The sequence below is a fragment of the Vigna unguiculata genome, chromosome 8 (genome assembly GCF_037176805.1).
Source record: "Vigna unguiculata cultivar grain cowpea cultivar isolate G323 ecotype 2 chromosome 8, ASM3717680v1, whole genome shotgun sequence".
In the NCBI taxonomy this organism is placed as follows: domain Eukaryota; kingdom Viridiplantae; phylum Streptophyta; class Magnoliopsida; order Fabales; family Fabaceae; genus Vigna; species Vigna unguiculata.
The window spans coordinates 42,127,565-42,149,726 of record NC_140799.1 but is presented as its reverse complement, the minus strand read 5'-3'; the positions used below and the strand labels follow the sequence as shown (position 1 = coordinate 42,149,726).

Sequence of the window (22,162 nt, the reverse complement as noted above, 5' to 3'; positions counted from 1 at the left end):
ACATTTATTATTAACCCTTTATTTTCTTTTCTTGTATCAAATTTATGGTTTCAATTCAACTATTGCAAAATCAATAGTATTAATTGAAATTTTTTGAAGGATAGTATTAGTTGGCAATTAATTGTCTTGAAAGTTACTACAACTTGACTGTTATCTGGTATCTGTTCTCTCTCTCTATATATATATCTCATTTACGGTGTTATCAGTCATGCCTTACAGCTTCTCTCCTTTTCTTCTCTTTCTCTATATTCATATATGTATCAGAGTCATTTTTTTTTTGGCATCATGACCTACCTCTTCCTCATCTTTTTTACCGCTGGTAATGGCAATTCTACACCCACTCAAGATCGTTCTTCTTTTCTCCCACACATACCTTCAATATTTCTTTTCTCTTCCGATGATCACACTGACACTATTCTTGATGGGCTCAGCGAAAATTATGATAGTTTCATCATTGCTGTTACTTCCAGAATCGATCATTGTTGAAGAGATAGAAGCTTTGCTTTTAGCCCAAGAAGAATGTTTTCAGAAACATCGTTTTCAAGAACAACAAATTGTTCAAGCCAATGTTCTATCTACTGCATCCAACTCCTAAAGAAACTTCCAACGTTCTTATTCACCAAAGAGAGGAGGCAGAACCCGCACCAACAAGAATAATCTAATTGACACTTACTTTCTTTAAGTACACTTAACTATTATACTTAACCATGTCGAATTTATAATTTTTGCGTTTGTCTGTAACCATCCACGTAAAACTTCAACATTTTATTTTGGTTTGTTATGATTTGCTTATGTTTTCGTCTCAAGGTACGAGTCATAGTTTTTTTTTTTTTTTTTTCTCGTATTTGAATACTGTTTCGATTGCAACTAAAAGAATAATTACAAGAAATTCATTATTTAATTCAAAGAAGTAACAAATTTTAGAAAGATTCAAGAAATAATATCTTGATTATATTCTAACATGCCTATATATCTTCAAGAAATTCTTTTTATATTGAAGTCAGAACATACCACAGAAATGTCACCCAAGTTTTAGATAAAGGGAGGAAATAAACTGAGAAACAAGAAAAGTAAGGAGAAAATAATATTAATACACTGTGTTTAGTGATGCATTGAAACACTGAGTTTTGGATTTTAGATAACTTTTATATAATTAATCTTATGTTAAAAATTCTTCTTTATGTTTTTGTTTTCCACAGCATAAAAAATTGCTTTTGGATTTATAATCAATTGTAAATAAAATGAAACAAATTTAACTTTTAAACTTTTTTATATTGAGTTTAGCGATAATTTACTTTTATATAAAAAAATATTTAAATATATGATTCGAAATTTATTGTATAATTCTGTAATAAATAAAATAAATTAAAATACGTTAAAAAAGAAGTTGTAAAGAAAGAATACAAGACGATTTTTGTTGAGAAAGATATTGGTGGAAAAAAAGGGCCCACATAGAATAACTGGCCTTGTAGGTTCCGTTTAGAGGAAGAGGCAAGAAAGAAGACATTAAGAAACGAAGGCACGCAGGACTCGTGTCCCGCGCGTGAGTATTACTGAGTAGTGGGAGGATCATCGAGTGATATTCTTCTGCGTTACCTTTCTTTGCAATCTCCACTGAACGACAATGGATATCATCTTCTCCGTTGCTTTTCTGTTACAGGCAAGAATTTATTTCTCTCTATTTCATCGATCGCTTCGTTGACTTGAACTTTGACCACGCTGCCATAACTACGTAGGTATTCTTGCTATCTTCGCCTTCGCTCTCTGCAGCGTCACAGCATGAAACGTATAGGTATGACTAAATATACTTTTGGAGATGATCTTCACATTTTCCAAACCAGTAATTTGTAATAATCATTTAATTTCTCTTAGGGCTAAACATTCTGAAGAATACTGCGCAATGTATGATATATGCGGTCAACGCAGTGATGGGAAGGCTCTCAACTGTCCCTATGGTTCTCCTTCAGTCAAGGTAATTCGTTCATCTGTTATTTACTTCTTGATGATGCCCATGCCCCACCACCTTCACCATTCTTTGATTTAACCGCTTTCTGCTGCTTTGGTTTCTAACTCCAGCCTGACGACCTGCTGTCTGCCAAAATTCAAAGTTTGTGTCCCACTATTACGGGAAATGTTTGCTGTACGGCGGATCAGTTTGACACACTAAGAGTCCAAGTTCAACAGGCAAGTTATCTTTCTCTGCTATCGCAGCCTCTGGTTTTATGTGTGTAACTCGTTTTCTTGGTTAAATGTGAAATACAAGAGATGCATGTGCTTAGTGATTTTGGCTGTGGCCGGTTACGTTAGCTTGCTCTTGGCTAAATATGAGGTTGTGATATCGCCTGTTCGTGTCGGAAACTGCTCTTTCCGCTTATGATAAATTGCTTCTTTTATTTATTTAGTCCAGCTTATCTTAAAATCTTATCTAATATGCAGGGATAATATAGAGGAGACGAGGGAGGATGTGCACAGTTTATGTCTAATTACTTTATTAATATTCTCTTACTACTCTCATTAATCATCTCGCTGACGTGATATATTCACCAAGCAACCCTTATCTGAATTTTGTTTGTGTTTATAATGCAGTAACATAAATGTATTGTATATTGCAGGCGGTACCAATTTTAGTGGGCTGTCCATCATGCTTGAGGAATTTCCTAAATCTTTTTTGTGAACTTTCTTGCTCTCCTAATCAGAGTTTATTCATCAATGTGACTTCTATTTTAGAGGTCAGGCTTTCCTTTTCCGAACTTGTTTTGCAGTAACACTGTTTTCTTGATATTTTATATTTTCGGATGGCACTTTTTTGGTTACGAGAATGTTTTATAAATAACTAGTATGTTAACTTGTGCACTTTCGTGGTTGTGCTGGTCTTTAGGTATGTACAAAAAGGTGTATGATTTTTGAATACCGCAATAATTTGCCATTGTATTGCTGGTGTGATTTTCCTTCTTTTTACTAACCCAAAACTTTCTTGTTTGCATAAGGTACAACGTTGTTATATTTTTATCTTTTAATTGGGAACAAATGGTTTGGGCACAAGAAATAAGACCATAGGAGACATTAGTGAGGAGAGTGGATTGCATGGTTTTATAATGGGGAGAAGGGAGGCTAAAGACATTGGAGGAAGTCATTTAGAGGAAGGGATCTAGTGGTCAATGATATCAATGAAGATTTGGTCTTTAATCAAACTGAATAGCATTGTGTGATCCATTTAGCGGATCTCACCTAATGGGCTAAGACTTTTGCTATTTATTTTTTAAAGAAGAGAGAAACAAATATTTCATGAACATGCTTTAGTAATAATACCACCCAACCAAATTATTTTATTTGCATACAAGAATCTAAAGCCCAAGATTCTGTTGGTATCGCGCAGCGGAATGTTTAAGCGTTTGGACAAAAACCAAGAGGGGGGTGAATTTAGTCCTAGAATTAAGCCAGTGACTTCTTTAAAATGTTCTAAATTAGAAATCCTAGAATCCAGTCTTCTAATTATGCCAGTGACTTCTTCATGTCGGTGAGTGGAGAGGAGAAAGAATTCTTCAAGTCTTTGGTTTAGGTTTAAAATGTGATCCTCTAAAGAAGAGGATGAGCCACCAACACCACTGGATGCTCCAATATTTGTGTCAACAGGGGGAATAGGAGCAGTGGGAGGATTTTCTTCTTCTTCATGGTCTGAGGGAGGCATATCATCCTTGTGAATGTAAGTATTCCCAAAAGGAATAAATTTCATCTGCTTCAAGGAGTTTTCCGCAATTTTGTTTGCCTCAGTGGTGTTATGAGATTGTTCATCAGAGACATTTACACCTTTGTACTCACAAATACGAGAGATTAGCAAGGAATACGGGAGTGGATATTAAGGCAATCTCTTGGCTTTGAGCATTGTGTCAAGAATGATCCTTGGCCAATGGATAGGAATGTGATTGAACATAGAATAGATGATTATGAGATCTGCTTCACTGCACTGTGCGTGATTTGTACCACGTGGACATAAAATCCAGACAATAAGATAGTGAAGTAGCCGCTCATCAACTTTGAGAGGTCCTGCTAGCAATTGTCGGCCTATTTCTTGATCCGGTCTTCGCATAAAGGATCTATAGGCGAATATTCTGTTGAATCGTTCAATGCCAGTAGTGAGGATTGAAGATGTGCCATCATGAATGGGAAATTGAGCAACATTTTCCCAAATATCATCATCCAGAATGATGTCGAAGCCTTTCACTTTTGTAAAACCCACTCCATCTCTGAATTTGTAGTTGAAGTAGAAGGCTCGTACCAAATCGGGATAGTAGGTGCCTTGCATCTCTGTGAAGAATTTGACCCCTTGTTCAGCAAGAAAAGCAGGAATTGTGAAACGTCGATTGACAAACCATTGAGATTTGATGAATTTCGGAGTGAGATGGGGCTTGTCTTTCCACAATGTGATGAATTCAGATCTTCTATCTTCATCTGAAATCCAACCTTCAATGGAGGCAGTCCTAGGTGCAGTTGAGGGTTGAGGAGCACGAGATGCAGTTCTTCTGCGGGTAGGAATCTTCCTACGAGAAGGTTCAGCCATTGTTGAAGTGAAGGAGAAGGAAGCTTTGAGATTTTTTTTTTTTGAGAAAATGAGAGTTTCTTTGAAGATGAGAAAAGAGTGTACCAGCGACCAAAATGGCTGATATTTATAGAGGAATGTCTCCAACGACCATATACATGTATTTTAATGCAAATCTAGCCGTTACAACGGCTAGTTTTTGAAATTATTTGGTCCAACGACATGTAATAATCGATTATCAAATATCAGCCATTTTGGTCGCTAGTACACTCTTTTCTCACCTTCAAAGAAACTCATTTTCTCAAAAAAAAAAAAAAACTCTCAAAGTTTCCTTCTCCTTCACTTCAACAATGGCTGAACCTTCTTGTAGGAAGATTCCTACCCGCAGAAGAACTGCATCTCGTGCTCCTCAACCCTCAACTGCACCTAGGACTGCCTCCATTGAAGGTTGGATTTCAAATGAAGATAGAAGATCTGAATTCATCATATTGTGGAAAGACATGCCCCTTATCACTCCGAAATTCATCAAATCTCAATGGTTTGTCAATTGATGTTTCACAATTCCTGCTTTTCTTGCTGAACAAGGGGTCAAATTCTTCACAGAGATGCAAGGCACCTACTATCCCGATTTGGTACGAGCCTTCTACTTCAACTACAAATTCAGAGATGGAGTGGGTTTACAAAAGTGAAAGGCTTCGACATCATTCTGGATGATGATATTTGGGAAAATGTTGCTCAATTTCTCGTTCATGATGGCACATCTTCAATCCTCACTGCTGGCATTGAACGATTCAACAGAATATTCGCCTATAGATCCTTTATGCGAAGACCAGATCAAGAAATAGGCCGACAATTGCTAGCAGGACCTCTCAAAGTTGATGAGCGTCTACTTCACTATCTTATTGTCTGGATTTTATGTCCACGTGGTACAAATCACGAATAGTGCAGTGAAGCAGATCTCATGATCATCTATGTTATGCTCAATCACATTCCTATCCATTGGCCAAACATCATTCTTGACACAATGCTCAAAGCCAAGAGATTGCCTCAATATCCACTCTCGTATTCCTTGCTAATCTCTCGTATTTGTGAGTACAAAGGTGTAAATGTCTCTGATGAACAATCTCATAACACCACTGAGGCAAACAAAATTGCGGAAAACTCCTTGAAGCAGATGAAATTTATTCCTTTTGCATTTTGCCTTTAACCACTTCAGTTTTGAAGGCAATGTTCTTTCTTCCAATATCTTCTTCTTCATTTAGTGTACCCAGTTCAAGTTCATGCACTCTCAGCTTTTCAAATAGGGCCGCCATCGTCATTGTTGCAAGATTTTGTGACTCCGTGATGGTTGTCACCTTCGGCTGCCAAGTCCTGTTCAAGGATTTAAGATTTTTTATATTTAATTCACCAGTGTCAAAAGTTTTACCTAGACCTCTGAGATGATTGACGATGTGTGTGAATCGTTTCTGCACATCGTAGATAGTTTCTCCTTGTTGCATCCGAAACATTTCGTATTCTTGGATCAAGGAGTTCTTGCGTGCCCTTTTCACATCGTCTGTTCCTTCATGGGTCACACGCAATATTTCCCACATATCTTGTGCACTGGTGCAGACTGAGATCCTGTAAAACTCATCTAGGGTTAAAGTAGATAAAATTATATTTCTAGCTTTTACATCATACTGGGCTCGTCTATTTTCGTCTGTTGTCCATTGCGAGAATGACTTTGGTTCCTGCACATCATTTACAATATCAACAGGAACAAATGGATCATTTAACACAACATCCCAAATACCTCTATCAACAGATTCTAGAAAAATTTGCATCCTAACTTTCCAGAAAGGATAATTTTCACCAGTAAATAAAGGAGGTCTGTTGATAGATGCACTCTCAGCAAAAGTTTGATTTTGTCCCACCATTTTTGAAAAAATTTGAATAACTATCAAAGCAAGCTCTGATACCAATTGTTGGTATCGCGCAGCGGAATGTTTAAGCGTTTGGACAAAAACCAAGAGGGGGGTGAATTGGTTTTAAGTAATAAAATTAATACTTTAAAATTTTTCCAAAATTTATCGATTAAATCAAATATTAATTTCTTTAAACACAATAACAGATGAAATAAAGAGATAGAGAAGAAGATTGAACACAAGTATTTATACTGGTTCGGATCAAAAAACCCTACGTCCAGTTATTAATCTCTCAAAAACGAGATTTAACTAAATCACTAACAAATAACAGATTTACAATCAGATAGTAAAAAGAGTAAGGAAAGAAAACACCTCTCTTGAACACACAAGAGATGAACACCTTTCTCTGAATCACACAGAAAACCTTGACCTTAGCTTTCCTAGTAACAGCAGCAGCACTCAATCTCCTAGAACACCTCTCAGAAAAAGTTATCGCTCTACCCACACTAAGTTTTTCAAAGCTTCTTTTGAGAACACTCAGAGAACTTTCTTTGCAGTCACAACACTGGCACTCTAGTTTCTCAAAAAGGTAAGTGAGAAGTAACTATGATGTTCCTTAAATAGAGGTTCCAGAAATTAGGTCAAAAACTGAACAGTCGCGTCCAACTGACCAGGATAATGATAATCGATTATTGCAGTGTGTTTTCTGAAAAACAAATTTTTGAACAGATAATCGATTATCAGAGGTGATAATCGATTATTCCAGTGTTTTCCTGAAAAAATTAACTCAGCTCAGGATAATCGATTATCCTAAGTGATAATCGATTATCACTTTGATTTTTCGAGAAATACCAGAATTTGCTTTTTGCATATTGATTCTAACTATTCTAATTATACTTTACAAAATAGTTTTAAACATAACAACGCATGTTCTTCATATTGACTTCCAGATGGCTTTCAAGCTTCTTTTATCATCATCAAAATCTTGCTTCAGCATTTAGACTTGTATTTGCTTTTGCCAACAGATTCCTTACATACAATTTCAGAAACAATAAAATAGGAATTGAGATTCTCACCAATCATTGTTAGAGAGCAAGTACTAGAAGATGGGTTACTGATAAAATCCGTGAGTTTTAGAGGTTCAATTTCAACACCTAGTGCACACATTCCTTTTTCAATTGAAGAGGGTACCTTTTAGTTCTGCCAAATGAATTAGAACTTTCTCCTTTCCAAGTGACTTGAAGCAAGTCTCATTGGTCTAACCAAATTTCTTACAATGAGAGCAACAACATTCCTCCTTCCCTTTTGAGTTGAGTGTTGTATTCCCAGGGTTTGAGATCTCAGTTTGGAAGCCTTTTCAAAGAACATGACAGCTCTTGTAGTGGAGGTCATTCATCATGACAATTCGATGAGAAACCTCACCTTGGAAAATATAGAAGACTTCAAGAAGGGAGGGAAGTGGGAAGTCTTTCCTTGCCAAGAATTTGTGCTCTAACAGGGTCATTCAGGATTTGGGGTTACTATATCTTCTTTTAACCTGACAAAATATTTTCTTTTGACTCAACATTTTGTTATATTATATAGTAATAGATTTTTTTTGTGGTTTAGTCTTGTAATTACACTAAACTATAAATTGATATCGACCATCCTGTGTTCATTTCAGGTTAATGGTAATATGACTGTGGATGGCATTGATTTCTATGTAACTGAAACTTTTGGCGAAGGTCTATATGAGTCATGTAAGGATGTAAAGTTTGGGACAATGAATACAAGGGCCATAGATTTTGTTGGAGCTGGAGCTAGCAATTTTGAAGGTGATCCATTAAAATATAGGGAGATTTATTTTAGGGAATTTATGAACTCTGTTATGAAGTGGTATTACCGTCCTAATTAGAACAACTCCCCCATCTTGTATTCGTATGTTAATTGTGAATGTGTCTTTAATTTGGGAATGGATCTTTAGTTTTGCACATCAATAAATGGGAAAATTGGAAATCGAAGTTATGTTAGCAAAGGATCATCCTATCTAGTTGTGGACATATTTTTGCCATGTCTGTTGTACTGAGTTAGACTGCCGTTATACAGGTTTAGCCATGAAAAAGATACACAAAAGATCATCCTATGTAGATGTAGACATATTTTTGCCATGTCTGTAGTACCATGGTAGACTGGAGTTATACAGGTTTAGCCAACACACAAAACATCCTCCCATGTAGATGTGGACATTTTTTTCTTATTCATATTTTGGCACTTTGTTGCTGCTTCTGATATTTTTGTTTTTTTGTTACCATTGAATATTTCCTTTTCCCTTTATCTCAATTTGGGAATGTATTATACTTGCTCTTCTTCTGCTAATGTGTATTGTGTCTGATTATCATTGCCAGAGTGGTTTGAATTTCTTGGTCAGAAAGTTCCTCCTGGATTTCCTGGTTCTCCTTATTCTATACTTTTTAAGACAGCCACTTTTGATCCATCTCCAATGAAACCTATGAATGCATCTGTATATTCATGTAATGACACTTCACTGGGTTGCTCTTGTGGTGATTGTCCTTCTTCATCTGTTTGCGCGGATCCTGAACCTTCTCCACCCAGCAAAGATCCCTGCACCATTAGAATTGGGTCTTTAAAGGTTGAAACAGTAGATGCATAACCTTTTCTATGATTAATTTTCACTTGCTTTATGACTGAATAAGTTCTGCCTTTTCTTTCTCTCCAAATTATTGCCTCACTGATCTTGTGCAACATTTAGTTGTCTACTGAAAAGCTGTCGTTTATCTTTGATGCATGTTGTGAAATTGGTTTTTGTATAATGATACCTACAGGTCAGGTGTGTGGATTTTTCATTGGCCATCTTGTACATTGTATTGGTTTTTGTGTTGTTTGGGTGGGCATTACTGCAGAGGAGAAGAGGAAGGGGGAGACCTGAATCTAGCGTGGAACCGTTGTTGAATGACAGGGTTGATGAAGGGAGTAGTTTTTCTCACCTCCCAAAGGATGGAAATCATCACGCAGAGGTATGTGCAAAAGCTTGTTTGGTATTGGCCCATCCATTTTGGAATTCGAAATGAAGATTTTAATTGTTGTTATTATTATTGCGGAAACCAACTGTTGTAAAAGCTATTTGTTAATTGAAGTGAAAAGAATGATTTTTATACTTTAACAGTCTAGATATCAATTCATGCAAGAGCATACTGGGTTTACATTGAAACATAGATAATGAGGAATTCTTGTGCAAGAATTAAACCCTCAACTTCTTTAATGGTAATAGAATCTTGAGGAAGATCTCCAAGAATAGAATCAAAGTGTTCTTTAGAAGAGATTGAATATCTTCAATTTAACAAAGAGAGTCACCAAGACTCTTGATATGAGAAAGAAAAATGAAAACTGTGTGGTTATCCAAAGAGTTTTGTAAAGAATTGTTTTTGATAACAATCACACCAATTCTACATGTGAAGAGTTAAATCATTTATTGCACTTCTATAATGAGCAGTTTTACTCATTACTCATTGTGATATTGTTGATTTTGTCTTTGCAAATAAAAGGAGCAACAGATAGATCCTCAAGGGCAGAATGTGGTGCAATTTTCTTTTGTTCAAGGATGCCTATCTAGCTTTTACAGGTCAGTGGTTCTGGTAGTTCTTGTTAGGTTTATAATCACATAAACTTTGTTTTGTTTTGCATCCAGGACATATGGAAGATGGGCTGCTAAAAAACCCACAATTGTGCTTTGTTCCTCTTTGGCAATTGTTGTTTTGCTTTGTTTGGGTCTGCTTCGTTTTGAGGTGGAGACCCGGCCTGAGAAGGTACCATATTTACAGCTGTAGCATACAGTCTACAATTTTGGATTTGTTTCTGTAACTTCCATATGCACAAATTGTTTATCTATTTCCTGCCTGACAAATAATATTTTGGTTTGATATTTTCTAATCTCCCCCTATACATGTTTGGATGACCTGTTGGAACACATTGTTAAATGTTAAGGTTTATGACCTGAAACCATATTTTGGGTTCTAATAGGCAGATAGTCCAGCAATTTGCATAGGTATAAAATTCGGAGAGTCTAAACTAGGAGTAATATAAGGGAAATTGGAGGGGATGACTTGGTGGCAGAGAGAGAAATGAAAGATGGGTAGGTAGTTATTAAATAGGTAATTTTGGAGGAAATTAAGTAGCTTTCTGTAGGACATTGTCAGTAGCAGTAGAATCATCTTTCTGCTGTAATTCATCTGTATCATAAATAACCGTCTTTCTTCTAATTGTTGCATTCTTGCCATTAGATTCCGGTGTGTTGGTTTCTGGTTTGTTTTGTTAAGCACATTTGCATAACAGCTTAAGCCAATTAAAATTGTTTTACTCTGCAAACCTTTACTGATAAATAATGTGATGGAAAATATTTTTGTAAAGGATTATAGTACAACAAAAAAGTGGTCTAAACAAAAAAAAAAAAACCATCCAGAGGTTGATGTGATGTAAACAACCTTTCTTTCTGCCTGCACTTTATGGATAACATAGCAGTCAATATCTGGGCTTTAATTCCTGAATTTTTAAGAATTTGTGATATTTCATTGAAATTTTGTGCTTGTTTTTTTGTTCTTTTAATTGATGAAGGACATTTATTTTCTGAACGTGTTACTTGCTCTCACTGCCTCTTTAAGAATAGGTTTTCTTTAGTCCTTCCTCCTCAGCATACTTCAAAATATTTTATAGTGCTTAATCTAGAGTCACTATATAAAGGTAAGAAGTTTTAAAAAGTGGTGCTACGGATAAGTTTCAGATGAATATATATGCTCGTGAAACTTATTTTCTTCTTGAACTTGAAGAGTATTGGCCTTGCTTTCTTCTTTGTGCTGCAGTTATGGGTTGGTCCTGGGAGTAAGGCAGCTGAAGAGAAAGACTTTTTTGATAGTCATCTTGCTCCATTCTATCGAATTGAACAGGTTTCGGTTTGCTTATAATTTGTTTTACTTTTTCTTTTTGGTCTTGTAATTCGGTGCATGCAATCTAGTTACCAAAATTAAGCTGCCTCTTATTGTGAATGTATTATCTAGCGTGTCTGCTCATTTGTAAGAGTGGTTGCGGGTTCAATTGGATAAGTTTTGAACTTTTGAAGAGATAAAATATCCAATCCAAACCAATTGCTTTGGTTTTTGTAGTTCATCATGTATTTGGTGTAGTTTAAATTTAAATCCAATCCAATTCCATTTAAAGCTGTTTGAATTTGATTTGTTTTCTGTTTTAGTCTTAGTTTTATGTTAGTTTCAAGAAAATATCAAATAAATGATAAGATATATAGTGTACGTAAACAATAATTTATAATTTATAACATTAATAAAGGGGATTTCCTTTTTAACTACTCTTTTGGTGTCTACAATTTTTTCTAATTTCACCCTTTAAGTAAGTAATTGTTTTTTTAAATATGAAATCAACCATAGTTTCCTCTTCACTTTTTTATTACATTTCTTTCTTATTTCCAACGATTATTCTATCTGTAGTAAATCATATTTTAAAATGTGTACATTTCAGCTCATATTAGCAACAATCCCAGAATCCAAGCATGACAAGCCTCCAAGTATCATAACAGAAGAAAATATTGAATTGCTTTTTCAAATACAGGAAAAGGTGTTTAAATTTCAGTTCTTTTCACTTACTAGAATTTAAATGTAGCCACTTTATTTTCGGTGGGACATTTTTATTAAAGAAATACGTTGATTGTTTCAATATTCCAACAGGTTGATGGAATTCTAGCAAATTATTCTGGTTCGTTGGTATCTCTGAGTGACATTTGCTTGAAGCCTTTAGGCGAAGATTGTGCCACTCAAAGTATTTTGCAGGTCTAACCCACTTCTTTCCAAACTATTTCTGTAGTACTTTTTATTGTGTATTGCAAATAATTAATTATTTGGCTTCTATTATCTGTAAGTTGTACAACCAACTGGCTTTTCCTATTCAGTTCTATTGCAATTTACTATTTTTTTGTGTGGCTTACCTAGGATTCTTAATTTGATTTCCCTATTTGTCATTATTTTTATTCCATTAGTATTTTCAAATGGACCCTGACAATTATGACGACTATGGAGGTGTTGAACATGCTGAGTACTGTTTTCAGGTAAACTTCTATAATCTGATTATGAGTTGCCCTTGTTATTCAGAAGATTTTAATTTAAAGCAGTTTACTTTATGAGCAGATAAGAATTTTAAAGCAAAAGGATTAATGTTTTAAGAGGCACTAAATTCCAATAAGTATACTAATTCAAGTTAAAGTATTTGTGTAGGTATGGATGGATTACTGCTTTTTCATTTTTTTTTTCTTTGTAGTGTAGCCTTTTACGTCAAATGTATTCAATTGAACGTGTAATGCTGCCTTGGTTCTTCTATACATAATTACTTCTTGTAGGTTATACGAAATAAGACTTGAAAGTGTTGTTGTGATTTGTCTCTGTATCTGATATATGTGGGCTCTAATTATATGATTGTCATCCTCAGCATTACACTTCTACAGAAACATGCTTTAGTGCATTTAAGGCTCCTCTTGAGCCAACTGTGGCCTTGGGAGGGTTTTCCGGGAACAATTATTCTGAGGTAAGAATCTTGGATTTTGTATAGATGCCTTTTTATCCAATACTTTCTGCTATGATGATTATCCTATTCCAGGCTTCTGCATTTGTTATCACGTACCCTGTGAATAATGCAATTATGAAAGTTGGAGATGAGAATGGGAAGGCAATAGCTTGGGAAAAAGCTTTCATCCAATTAGCTAAGGTATGACTACTAAAATATATTCATTGCAGTTATTAATTCTTGTGTATAGCTTATATGCACAGAATCCTCAGCATAGCATGACTATCTATCATGACAGGGAAATGACCCTATTCACCTCATCATTCTTCCCACAAAAAACTTGAGAAATGTTTTTCAGATTTATTTCCAAGTGTCTAGATCTTTCTCCTAACACCAAACTTCTGTCAACACATGTTTGCTGGGATATTTATAGAGAATTTTTTGGACCCTAATCTACATCTCTTTTGAGCAAGCCTTTAATATGATAAAATGTTTCCTCAATGACTTTTTAGCTTAAGCAAGTAATTTGCCTAATTTAAGTGAGCTAAAAGCATAAGCAAGCAATTGGCCTTGCTTAAGTGAGTTGCTAGATTGAAGGAGTAGTTGGCCTAACTTAAGCAGCCTTCTTTTAGCAAGTCTATGTTTTTCCTTGCTTAAAGGAATAGTAAGCCTAGCTTAGGCAAAATTCTTTAATTTATTACTTGGCTCTAAGGAAACACTCACAAAACACATCAGAATGCTCAATTATTTATTTTCCTAAATAAATTATTAAAAACTTAATTTATTTAGCTTTTTAGGAAAATAAGGTCTAAAAGCATAGAATATGTGTTCAATAGTGGATGTTCATAACTTGATGTCAACTTTCACCTTTCTAGTTAGCATTAAGACAGATTATAATCCCAACAATTCCAGTAAATATTGCTCTAAAGAAGTTTTTCAATGCCTAAATAAACTTTACCAGAGATCAATATTGTCTCAAAAATGAATAAATAGATTGAGCTTATTTTGTATTGTAGGCGATATATTGCTATAAAGATAATGTTGATCCTTCCATTGTCAACTTTTGAAATAAGGAAAGTGGCACCAAGGTCTGGTCTTCACCGATCGAAGGAGCCACAAAATTGTTCTTTCGGCACCGTTTCAATGGGAAACTGCTGGGGTTCTCAGCCTCACAGCGAGGTAACCCCAACAACCACCGGTAACCTTAGTACAGGTTTGTTCTTTACCTTTTCCTCTGAGTTCCTTTTGTTTCCCACATGTTTTCGTTTCATTTATGTTTTTCCCTTCGCTAATTCATCGCATCGCTGTTTAGCCACGCCGGCGACATCTCAGACCATCAGCGGCAGCTATACTACTACCACAACCACAACTACTACTACTTCTGGAAGTGGGAACAGCTCCGTAAATAGCAAGTTCTCAGTGTCAAGCGATGATCAACCTTATCCAACTGGACAGATCTTACCCACCTCTAATTTGAGGATTTTCTCCTTTGCCGACTTGAAAGCTGCAACTAGGAATTTCAGGGCTGATACGGTTCTTGGAGAGGGAGGTTTTGGAAAAGTCTTCAAGGGTTGGCTTGAAGAGAAGGGCGCGTCAAAGGGTGGAAGCGGAACAGTCATTGCCGTCAAAAAACTCAACTCTGAAAGCTTACAAGGAATTGAAGAGTGGCGGGTAATTCTTCATGTGATGTGGATAACTGTACCAAACGCCTTTTACTTTTCTCCTCCTGCTTTCTCTGACATATCATTTATCTTATGTAATTTCTATGAAATTTTATGCATCTTCTGCTTGCCCCAAAAGATTTTAAGCAAACACATGCTCTGTATTTGGAACTAGAATAAAAAAAAATGTTAAGGCTAATTAAACAATAACTGAATCATTCCATGCAATTTTCCTTCCCTTTTATGATAAAGGCTAATTGTAGCAGAATCAGCACACTGTTTCTTACTTATTTGACAATTACCTGCTTTACGAAACAAAAGTCTAAGATCTCAAATTCGTATAGGTGCATTAATCTCTTGTTCTGTTACTTGTTTCATCAAACTATTTAATCATTGACTAATGGTTTATTCATTTGGTGCAGTCCGAAGTAAACTTTCTTGGTCGTCTTTCCCATCCTAATCTTGTTAAACTGTTGGGATACTGTTTGGAGGAGACGGAACTTCTTCTGGTGTATGAGTTCATGCAAAAAGGAAGTTTGGAAAATCATCTATTTGGAAGTGAGTGCTTAATTAGATACCACTGTCTTGGCAAGTATATTTTATCAGTTCAAGTATGAAATAAAATGGAAAAATAAATGCATATTTTACAGCTAAAAGCTACATTATTTTAATTGTAGGAGGTTCTGCCGTTCAACCACTTCCTTGGGACATCAGGCTTAAGATAGCAATTGGAGCAGCTCGTGGTCTTGCATTCTTGCATACATCCGAGAAAGTAATTTACAGAGATTTCAAAGCCTCAAATATCTTGCTTGATGGGGTGAGCTTCGCAACACCCTGACAAATCTTAGCAAAATAAGCTTATATAATTGAAAATTAATTATTCCGTAAGTTAAATTTACCACATGCATAAATCAACTCGTAGAAGCTCTCTTCTAGCTTCTTTAAACGTTTACTTTTTAACTTGTACATCAACTGATTTTAGCTTGTGTAGAAGTTTATTTAATTTTTTTTTCTTGTTTTTCTTTCTTACAATTATTTACCAGAGAAGTGTATTTAAGAAAGTATTTACCAGAGAAGTGTATTTAAGAAAGTATTTACCAGAGAAGTATATTTAAGAAAGTATTTACTGAGATCTTGGTCTAAACACACGCATATATTTACTGCTCCCATGTTACCACATATTGACACAATCAATGCTTTTCACCTTTTTTTCTTCAGAAATCGTTTTAGTTCGGTATGTACCATTGGGTGCACAACTTAATTAGTTTCTGTCATGCTACAGTCTTATAACGCGAAGATATCTGATTTTGGCTTGGCAAAGTTGGGTCCTTCAGCTAGTCAATCTCACGTGACAACAAGGGTGATGGGCACATACGGTTATGCAGCTCCTGAATATGTAGCCACAGGTAATATAACTCTGTTCTAATATTAGTGCATATTAAGTAAAACTTCATTTTTTCTCTTTCCAAAACTCTTTGTGTAGTCTGATGTTATTGATGCAACCGTATTGGGCTAAAAATTTAAATTGATTCTTGAAATTGTTGTTTATGATACAGGGCATCTATATGTGAAAAGTGATGTATACGGGTTTGGAGTTGTTTTGGTGGAAATACTAACAGGGCTACGAGCACTTGATTCGAACCGTCCAAGTGGGCAACATAATCTAACAGAGTGGGTGAAACCATACCTGCATGACAGAAGAAAGTTGAAGGGCATTATGGATTCTCGATTGGAAGGAAAGTTTCCATCGAAAGCTGCATTCCGTATAGCTCAGCTTTCTTTGAAATGTCTTGCATCTGAACCCAAACAACGGCCATCAATGAAGGAGGTTTTGGAGAGTTTGGAGCGAATTCAAGCTGCCAATGAAAAGCCTGTGGAGCCTAAATTACGATCTAATCATACTCGTCAAGCCCACCAGGCTGTGCACCATCGTTCTCCACTTAAAGACGGTAGTTACTAGTTTCTCTTGAGAAAACTAATCCCTTTGGTTGTGTTGTTTTGTCTCCATTCAAGAGTTTGCCACTTGTTCATTTTTAATGTATTTCTTGGCTCAGAGATTTGTACGGGTAAACCAAACATATATTAGTACTGTAAAGTGTAAATCATCGTTTGTGTTCTGTTTAAACAGATGGCAAGGTCCATGACAACAGTATCAGAATAGTGGCTGCATTAAAATTGACTAGTCTTTCTTGATTCCAATGTCTATCATTGTTTAAACAGATGACTAGTCTTTTCTAGTTGAAGAAGTAATGCATATAGTAGTTTTCTAGTTGAAAAAATGTAAATTTTTAAGAGATACTGTTAGAAGGTTTTTAAAAGTTAATGTTTTATACATTATTAGTGTACAAAATTTAAACTATTAACTAATTAAAAATAATTATGAATCTGGTAGAGCAATTATTGTAAAACAAACTTTTATTCATAATGATCTAAGATTATATTTTTTAATTGCGTCAGCTATGCACAACATTTTTATTCAATAAGGTTTGGTATGGTTGATTTAATTAATATGTATTAATTAACAAAACTTGTGACGGAAGGAAACCACGAGTTAGTAACAAATATAAATCTTTACATTTATTATTAACCCTTTATTTTCTTTTCTTGTATCAAATTTATGGTTTCAATTCAACTATTGCAAAATCAATAGTATTAATTGAAATTTTTTGAAGGATAGTATTAGTTGGCAATTAATTGTCTTGAAAGTTACTACAACTTGACTGTTATCTGGTATCTGTTCTCTCTCTATATATATATCTCATTTACGGTGTTATCAGTCATGCCTTACAGCTTCTCTCCTTTTCTTCTCTTTCTCTATATTCATATATGTATCAGAGTCATTTTTTTTTTGGCATCATGACCTACCTCTTCCTCATCTTTTTTACCGCTGGTAATGGCAATTCTACACCCACTCAAGATCGTTCTTCTTTTCTCCCACACATACCTTCAATATTTCTTTTCTCTTCCGATGATCACACTGACACTATTCTTGATGGGCTCAGCGAAAATTATGATAGTTTCATCATTGCTGTTACTTCCAGAATCGATCATTGTTGAAGAGATAGAAGCTTTGCTTTTAGCCCAAGAAGAATGTTTTCAGAAACATCGTTTTCAAGAACAACAAATTGTTCAAGCCAATGTTCTATCTACTGCATCCAACTCCTAAAGAAACTTCCAACGTTCTTATTCACCAAAGAGAGGAGGCAGAACCCGCACCAACAAGAATAATCTAATTGACACTTACTTTCTTTAAGTACACTTAACTATTATACTTAACCATGTCGAATTTATAATTTTTGCGTTTGTCTGTAACCATCCACGTAAAACTTCAACATTTTATTTTGGTTTGTTATGATTTGCTTATGTTTTCGTCTCAAGGTACGAGTCATAGTTTTTTTTTTTTTTTTTCTCGTATTTGAATACTGTTTCGATTGCAACTAAAAGAATAATTACAAGAAATTCATTATTTAATTCAAAGAAGTAACAAATTTTAGAAAGATTCAAGAAATAATATCTTGATTATATTCTAACATGCCTATATATCTTCAAGAAATTCTTTTTATATTGAAGTCAGAACATACCACAGAAATGTCACCCAAGTTTTAGATAAAGGGAGGAAATAAACTGAGAAACAAGAAAAGTAAGGAGAAAATAATATTAATACACTGTGTTTAGTGATGCATTGAAACACTGAGTTTTGGATTTTAGATAACTTTTATATAATTAATCTTATGTTAAAAATTCTTCTTTATGTTTTTGTTTTCCACAGCATAAAAAATTGCTTTTGGATTTATAATCAATTGTAAATAAAATGAAACAAATTTAACTTTTAAACTTTTTTATATTGAGTTTAGCGATAATTTACTTTTATATAAAAAAATATTTAAATATATGATTCGAAATTTATTGTATAATTCTGTAATAAATAAAATAAATTAAAATACGTTAAAAAAGAAGTTGTAAAGAAAGAATACAAGACGATTTTTGTTGAGAAAGATATTGGTGGAAAAAAAGGGCCCACATAGAATAACTGGCCTTGTAGGTTCCGTTTAGAGGAAGAGGCAAGAAAGAAGACATTAAGAAACGAAGGCACGCAGGACTCGTGTCCCGCGCGTGAGTATTACTGAGTAGTGGGAGGATCATCGAGTGATATTCTTCTGCGTTACCTTTCTTTGCAATCTCCACTGAACGACAATGGATATCATCTTCTCCGTTGCTTTTCTGTTACAGGCAAGAATTTATTTCTCTCTATTTCATCGATCGCTTCGTTGACTTGAACTTTGACCACGCTGCCATAACTACGTAGGTATTCTTGCTATCTTCGCCTTCGCTCTCTGCAGCGTCACAGCATGAAACGTATAGGTATGACTAAATATACTTTTGGAGATGATCTTCACATTTTCCAAACCAGTAATTTGTAATAATCATTTAATTTCTCTTAGGGCTAAACATTCTGAAGAATACTGCGCAATGTATGATATATGCGGTCAACGCAGTGATGGGAAGGCTCTCAACTGTCCCTATGGTTCTCCTTCAGTCAAGGTAATTCGTTCATCTGTTATTTACTTCTTGATGATGCCCATGCCCCACCACCTTCACCATTCTTTGATTTAACCGCTTTCTGCTGCTTTGGTTTCTAACTCCAGCCTGACGACCTGCTGTCTGCCAAAATTCAAAGTTTGTGTCCCACTATTACGGGAAATGTTTGCTGTACGGCGGATCAGTTTGACACACTAAGAGTCCAAGTTCAACAGGCAAGTTATCTTTCTCTGCTATCGCAGCCTCTGGTTTTATGTGTGTAACTCGTTTTCTTGGTTAAATGTGAAATACAAGAGATGCATGTGCTTAGTGATTTTGGCTGTGGCCGGTTACGTTAGCTTGCTCTTGGCTAAATATGAGGTTGTGATATCGCCTGTTCGTGTCGGAAACTGCTCTTTCCGCTTATGATAAATTGCTTCTTTTATTTATTTAGTCCAGCTTATCTTAAAATCTTATCTAATATGCAGGGATAATATAGAGGAGACGAGGGAGGATGTGCACAGTTTATGTCTAATTACTTTATTAATATTCTCTTACTACTCTCATTAATCATCTCGCTGACGTGATATATTCACCAAGCAACCCTTATCTGAATTTTGTTTGTGTTTATAATGCAGTAACATAAATGTATTGTATATTGCAGGCGGTACCAATTTTAGTGGGCTGTCCATCATGCTTGAGGAATTTCCTAAATCTTTTTTGTGAACTTTCTTGCTCTCCTAATCAGAGTTTATTCATCAATGTGACTTCTATTTTAGAGGTCAGGCTTTCCTTTTCCGAACTTGTTTTGCAGTAACACTGTTTTCTTGATATTTTATATTTTCGGATGGCACTTTTTTGGTTACGAGAATGTTTTATAAATAACTAGTATGTTAACTTGTGCACTTTCGTGGTTGTGCTGGTCTTTAGGTATGTACAAAAAGGTGTATGATTTTTGAATACCGCAATAATTTGCCATTGTATTGCTGGTGTGATTTTCCTTCTTTTTACTAACCCAAAACTTTCTTGTTTGCATAAGGTACAACGTTGTTATATTTTTATCTTTTAATTGGGAACAAATGGTTTGGGCACAAGAAATAAGACCATAGGAGACATTAGTGAGGAGAGTGGATTGCATGGTTTTATAATGGGGAGAAGGGAGGCTAAAGACATTGGAGGAAGTCATTTAGAGGAAGGGATCTAGTGGTCAATGATATCAATGAAGATTTGGTCTTTAATCAAACTGAATAGCATTGTGTGATCCATTTAGCGGATCTCACCTAATGGGCTAAGACTTTTGCTATTTATTTTTTAAAGAAGAGAGAAACAAATATTTCATGAACATGCTTTAGTAATAATACCACCCAACCAAATTATTTTATTTGCATACAAGAATCTAAAGCCCAAGATTCTGTTGGTATCGCGCAGCGGAATGTTTAAGCGTTTGGACAAAAACCAAGAGGGGGGTGAATTTAGTCCTAGAATTAAGCCAGTGACTTCTTTAAAATGTTCTAAATTAGAAATCCTAGAATCCAGTCTTCTAATTATGCCAGTGACTTCTTCATGTCGGTGAGTGGAGAGGAGAAAGAATTCTTCAAGTCTTTGGTTTAGGTTTAAAATGTGATCCTCTAAAGAAGAGGATGAGCCACCAACACCACTGGATGCTCCAATATTTGTGTCAACAGGGGGAATAGGAGCAGTGGGAGGATTTTCTTCTTCTTCATGGTCTGAGGGAGGCATATCATCCTTGTGAATGTAAGTATTCCCAAAAGGAATAAATTTCATCTGCTTCAAGGAGTTTTCCGCAATTTTGTTTGCCTCAGTGGTGTTATGAGATTGTTCATCAGAGACATTTACACCTTTGTACTCACAAATACGAGAGATTAGCAAGGAATACGGGAGTGGATATTAAGGCAATCTCTTGGCTTTGAGCATTGTGTCAAGAATGATCCTTGGCCAATGGATAGGAATGTGATTGAACATAGAATAGATGATTATGAGATCTGCTTCACTGCACTGTGCGTGATTTGTACCACGTGGACATAAAATCCAGACAATAAGATAGTGAAGTAGCCGCTCATCAACTTTGAGAGGTCCTGCTAGCAATTGTCGGCCTATTTCTTGATCCGGTCTTCGCATAAAGGATCTATAGGCGAATATTCTGTTGAATCGTTCAATGCCAGTAGTGAGGATTGAAGATGTGCCATCATGAATGGGAAATTGAGCAACATTTTCCCAAATATCATCATCCAGAATGATGTCGAAGCCTTTCACTTTTGTAAAACCCACTCCATCTCTGAATTTGTAGTTGAAGTAGAAGGCTCGTACCAAATCGGGATAGTAGGTGCCTTGCATCTCTGTGAAGAATTTGACCCCTTGTTCAGCAAGAAAAGCAGGAATTGTGAAACGTCGATTGACAAACCATTGAGATTTGATGAATTTCGGAGTGAGATGGGGCTTGTCTTTCCACAATGTGATGAATTCAGATCTTCTATCTTCATCTGAAATCCAACCTTCAATGGAGGCAGTCCTAGGTGCAGTTGAGGGTTGAGGAGCACGAGATGCAGTTCTTCTGCGGGTAGGAATCTTCCTACGAGAAGGTTCAGCCATTGTTGAAGTGAAGGAGAAGGAAGCTTTGAGATTTTTTTTTTTTGAGAAAATGAGAGTTTCTTTGAAGATGAGAAAAGAGTGTACCAGCGACCAAAATGGCTGATATTTATAGAGGAATGTCTCCAACGACCATATACATGTATTTTAATGCAAATCTAGCCGTTACAACGGCTAGTTTTTGAAATTATTTGGTCCAACGACATGTAATAATCGATTATCAAATATCAGCCATTTTGGTCGCTAGTACACTCTTTTCTCACCTTCAAAGAAACTCATTTTCTCAAAAAAAAAAAAAAAACTCTCAAAGTTTCCTTCTCCTTCACTTCAACAATGGCTGAACCTTCTTGTAGGAAGATTCCTACCCGCAGAAGAAC

At 35.5% G+C, this 22,162-nt stretch overlaps 2 protein-coding genes across 6 annotated transcripts in view; both read left to right on the top strand.

Annotated features, from left to right (window-relative positions):
- Positions 1-1,474: 1,474 nt before the first annotated feature.
- On the top strand, positions 1,475-16,859 carry LOC146884496 (putative serine/threonine-protein kinase PIX13). Of its 4 annotated transcripts, none has more exons than XR_014984256.1 (20): positions 1,476-1,660; positions 1,737-1,792; positions 1,873-1,972; positions 2,077-2,184; positions 2,613-2,729; positions 8,105-8,255; positions 8,826-9,070; positions 9,264-9,455; positions 9,993-10,060; positions 10,127-10,244; positions 11,295-11,378; positions 11,965-12,060; positions 12,171-12,272; positions 12,479-12,547; positions 12,925-13,020; positions 13,093-13,200; positions 14,073-14,212; positions 14,312-14,670; positions 15,083-15,218; positions 15,338-15,442. XR_014984256.1 is itself a non-coding variant. In XM_085665817.1 (17 exons), the coding sequence occupies exons 1-17, from the start codon at positions 1,625-1,627 to the stop codon at positions 14,064-14,066; spliced, it is 1,806 nt and encodes a 601-aa protein (XP_085521943.1). In that variant the 5' UTR covers positions 1,475-1,624; the 3' UTR covers positions 14,067-14,203. The 4 variants fall into 4 exon arrangements, 2 of the variants coding, with proteins under 2 accessions (XP_085521943.1, XP_085521944.1); XR_014984255.1 differs by having other exon boundaries at positions 1,477-1,660; positions 9,984-10,060; XM_085665817.1 differs by lacking the exons at positions 14,312-14,670; positions 15,083-15,218; positions 15,338-15,442 and having other exon boundaries at positions 1,475-1,660; positions 9,984-10,060; positions 14,016-14,203.
- Positions 16,860-18,709: 1,850 nt separating this feature from the next.
- LOC114195318 (uncharacterized) overlaps positions 18,710-22,162 on the top strand; it is a 29,026-nt gene continuing 25,573 nt past the window's right edge. For both annotated transcript variants that reach the window (XM_085665816.1, XM_028085738.2), the window contains exons 1-5: positions 18,710-18,890; positions 18,967-19,022; positions 19,103-19,202; positions 19,307-19,414; positions 19,843-19,959. In XM_085665816.1, coding sequence (XP_085521942.1) covers positions 18,855-18,890; positions 18,967-19,022; positions 19,103-19,202; positions 19,307-19,414; positions 19,843-19,959 — 417 coding nt within the window. In that variant the 5' untranslated portion in view covers positions 18,710-18,854. The remainder of the gene's footprint in view (positions 18,891-18,966; positions 19,023-19,102; positions 19,203-19,306; positions 19,415-19,842; positions 19,960-22,162) is intronic.

Excerpts from the sequence above, each read along its gene's own strand:
- LOC146884496 (XM_085665817.1), top strand. The coding sequence starts at position 1,625 with ATGGATATCATCTTCTCCGTTGCTTTTCTGTTACAG. Across the intron at positions 2,185-2,612 it reads TAAGAGTCCAAGTTCAACAG|GCGGTACCAATTTTAGTGGG; the intron begins GCAAGTTATCTT and ends TGTATATTGCAG. Across the intron at positions 9,456-9,983 it reads ATGGAAATCATCACGCAGAG|GAGCAACAGATAGATCCTCA; the intron begins GTATGTGCAAAA and ends TGCAAATAAAAG.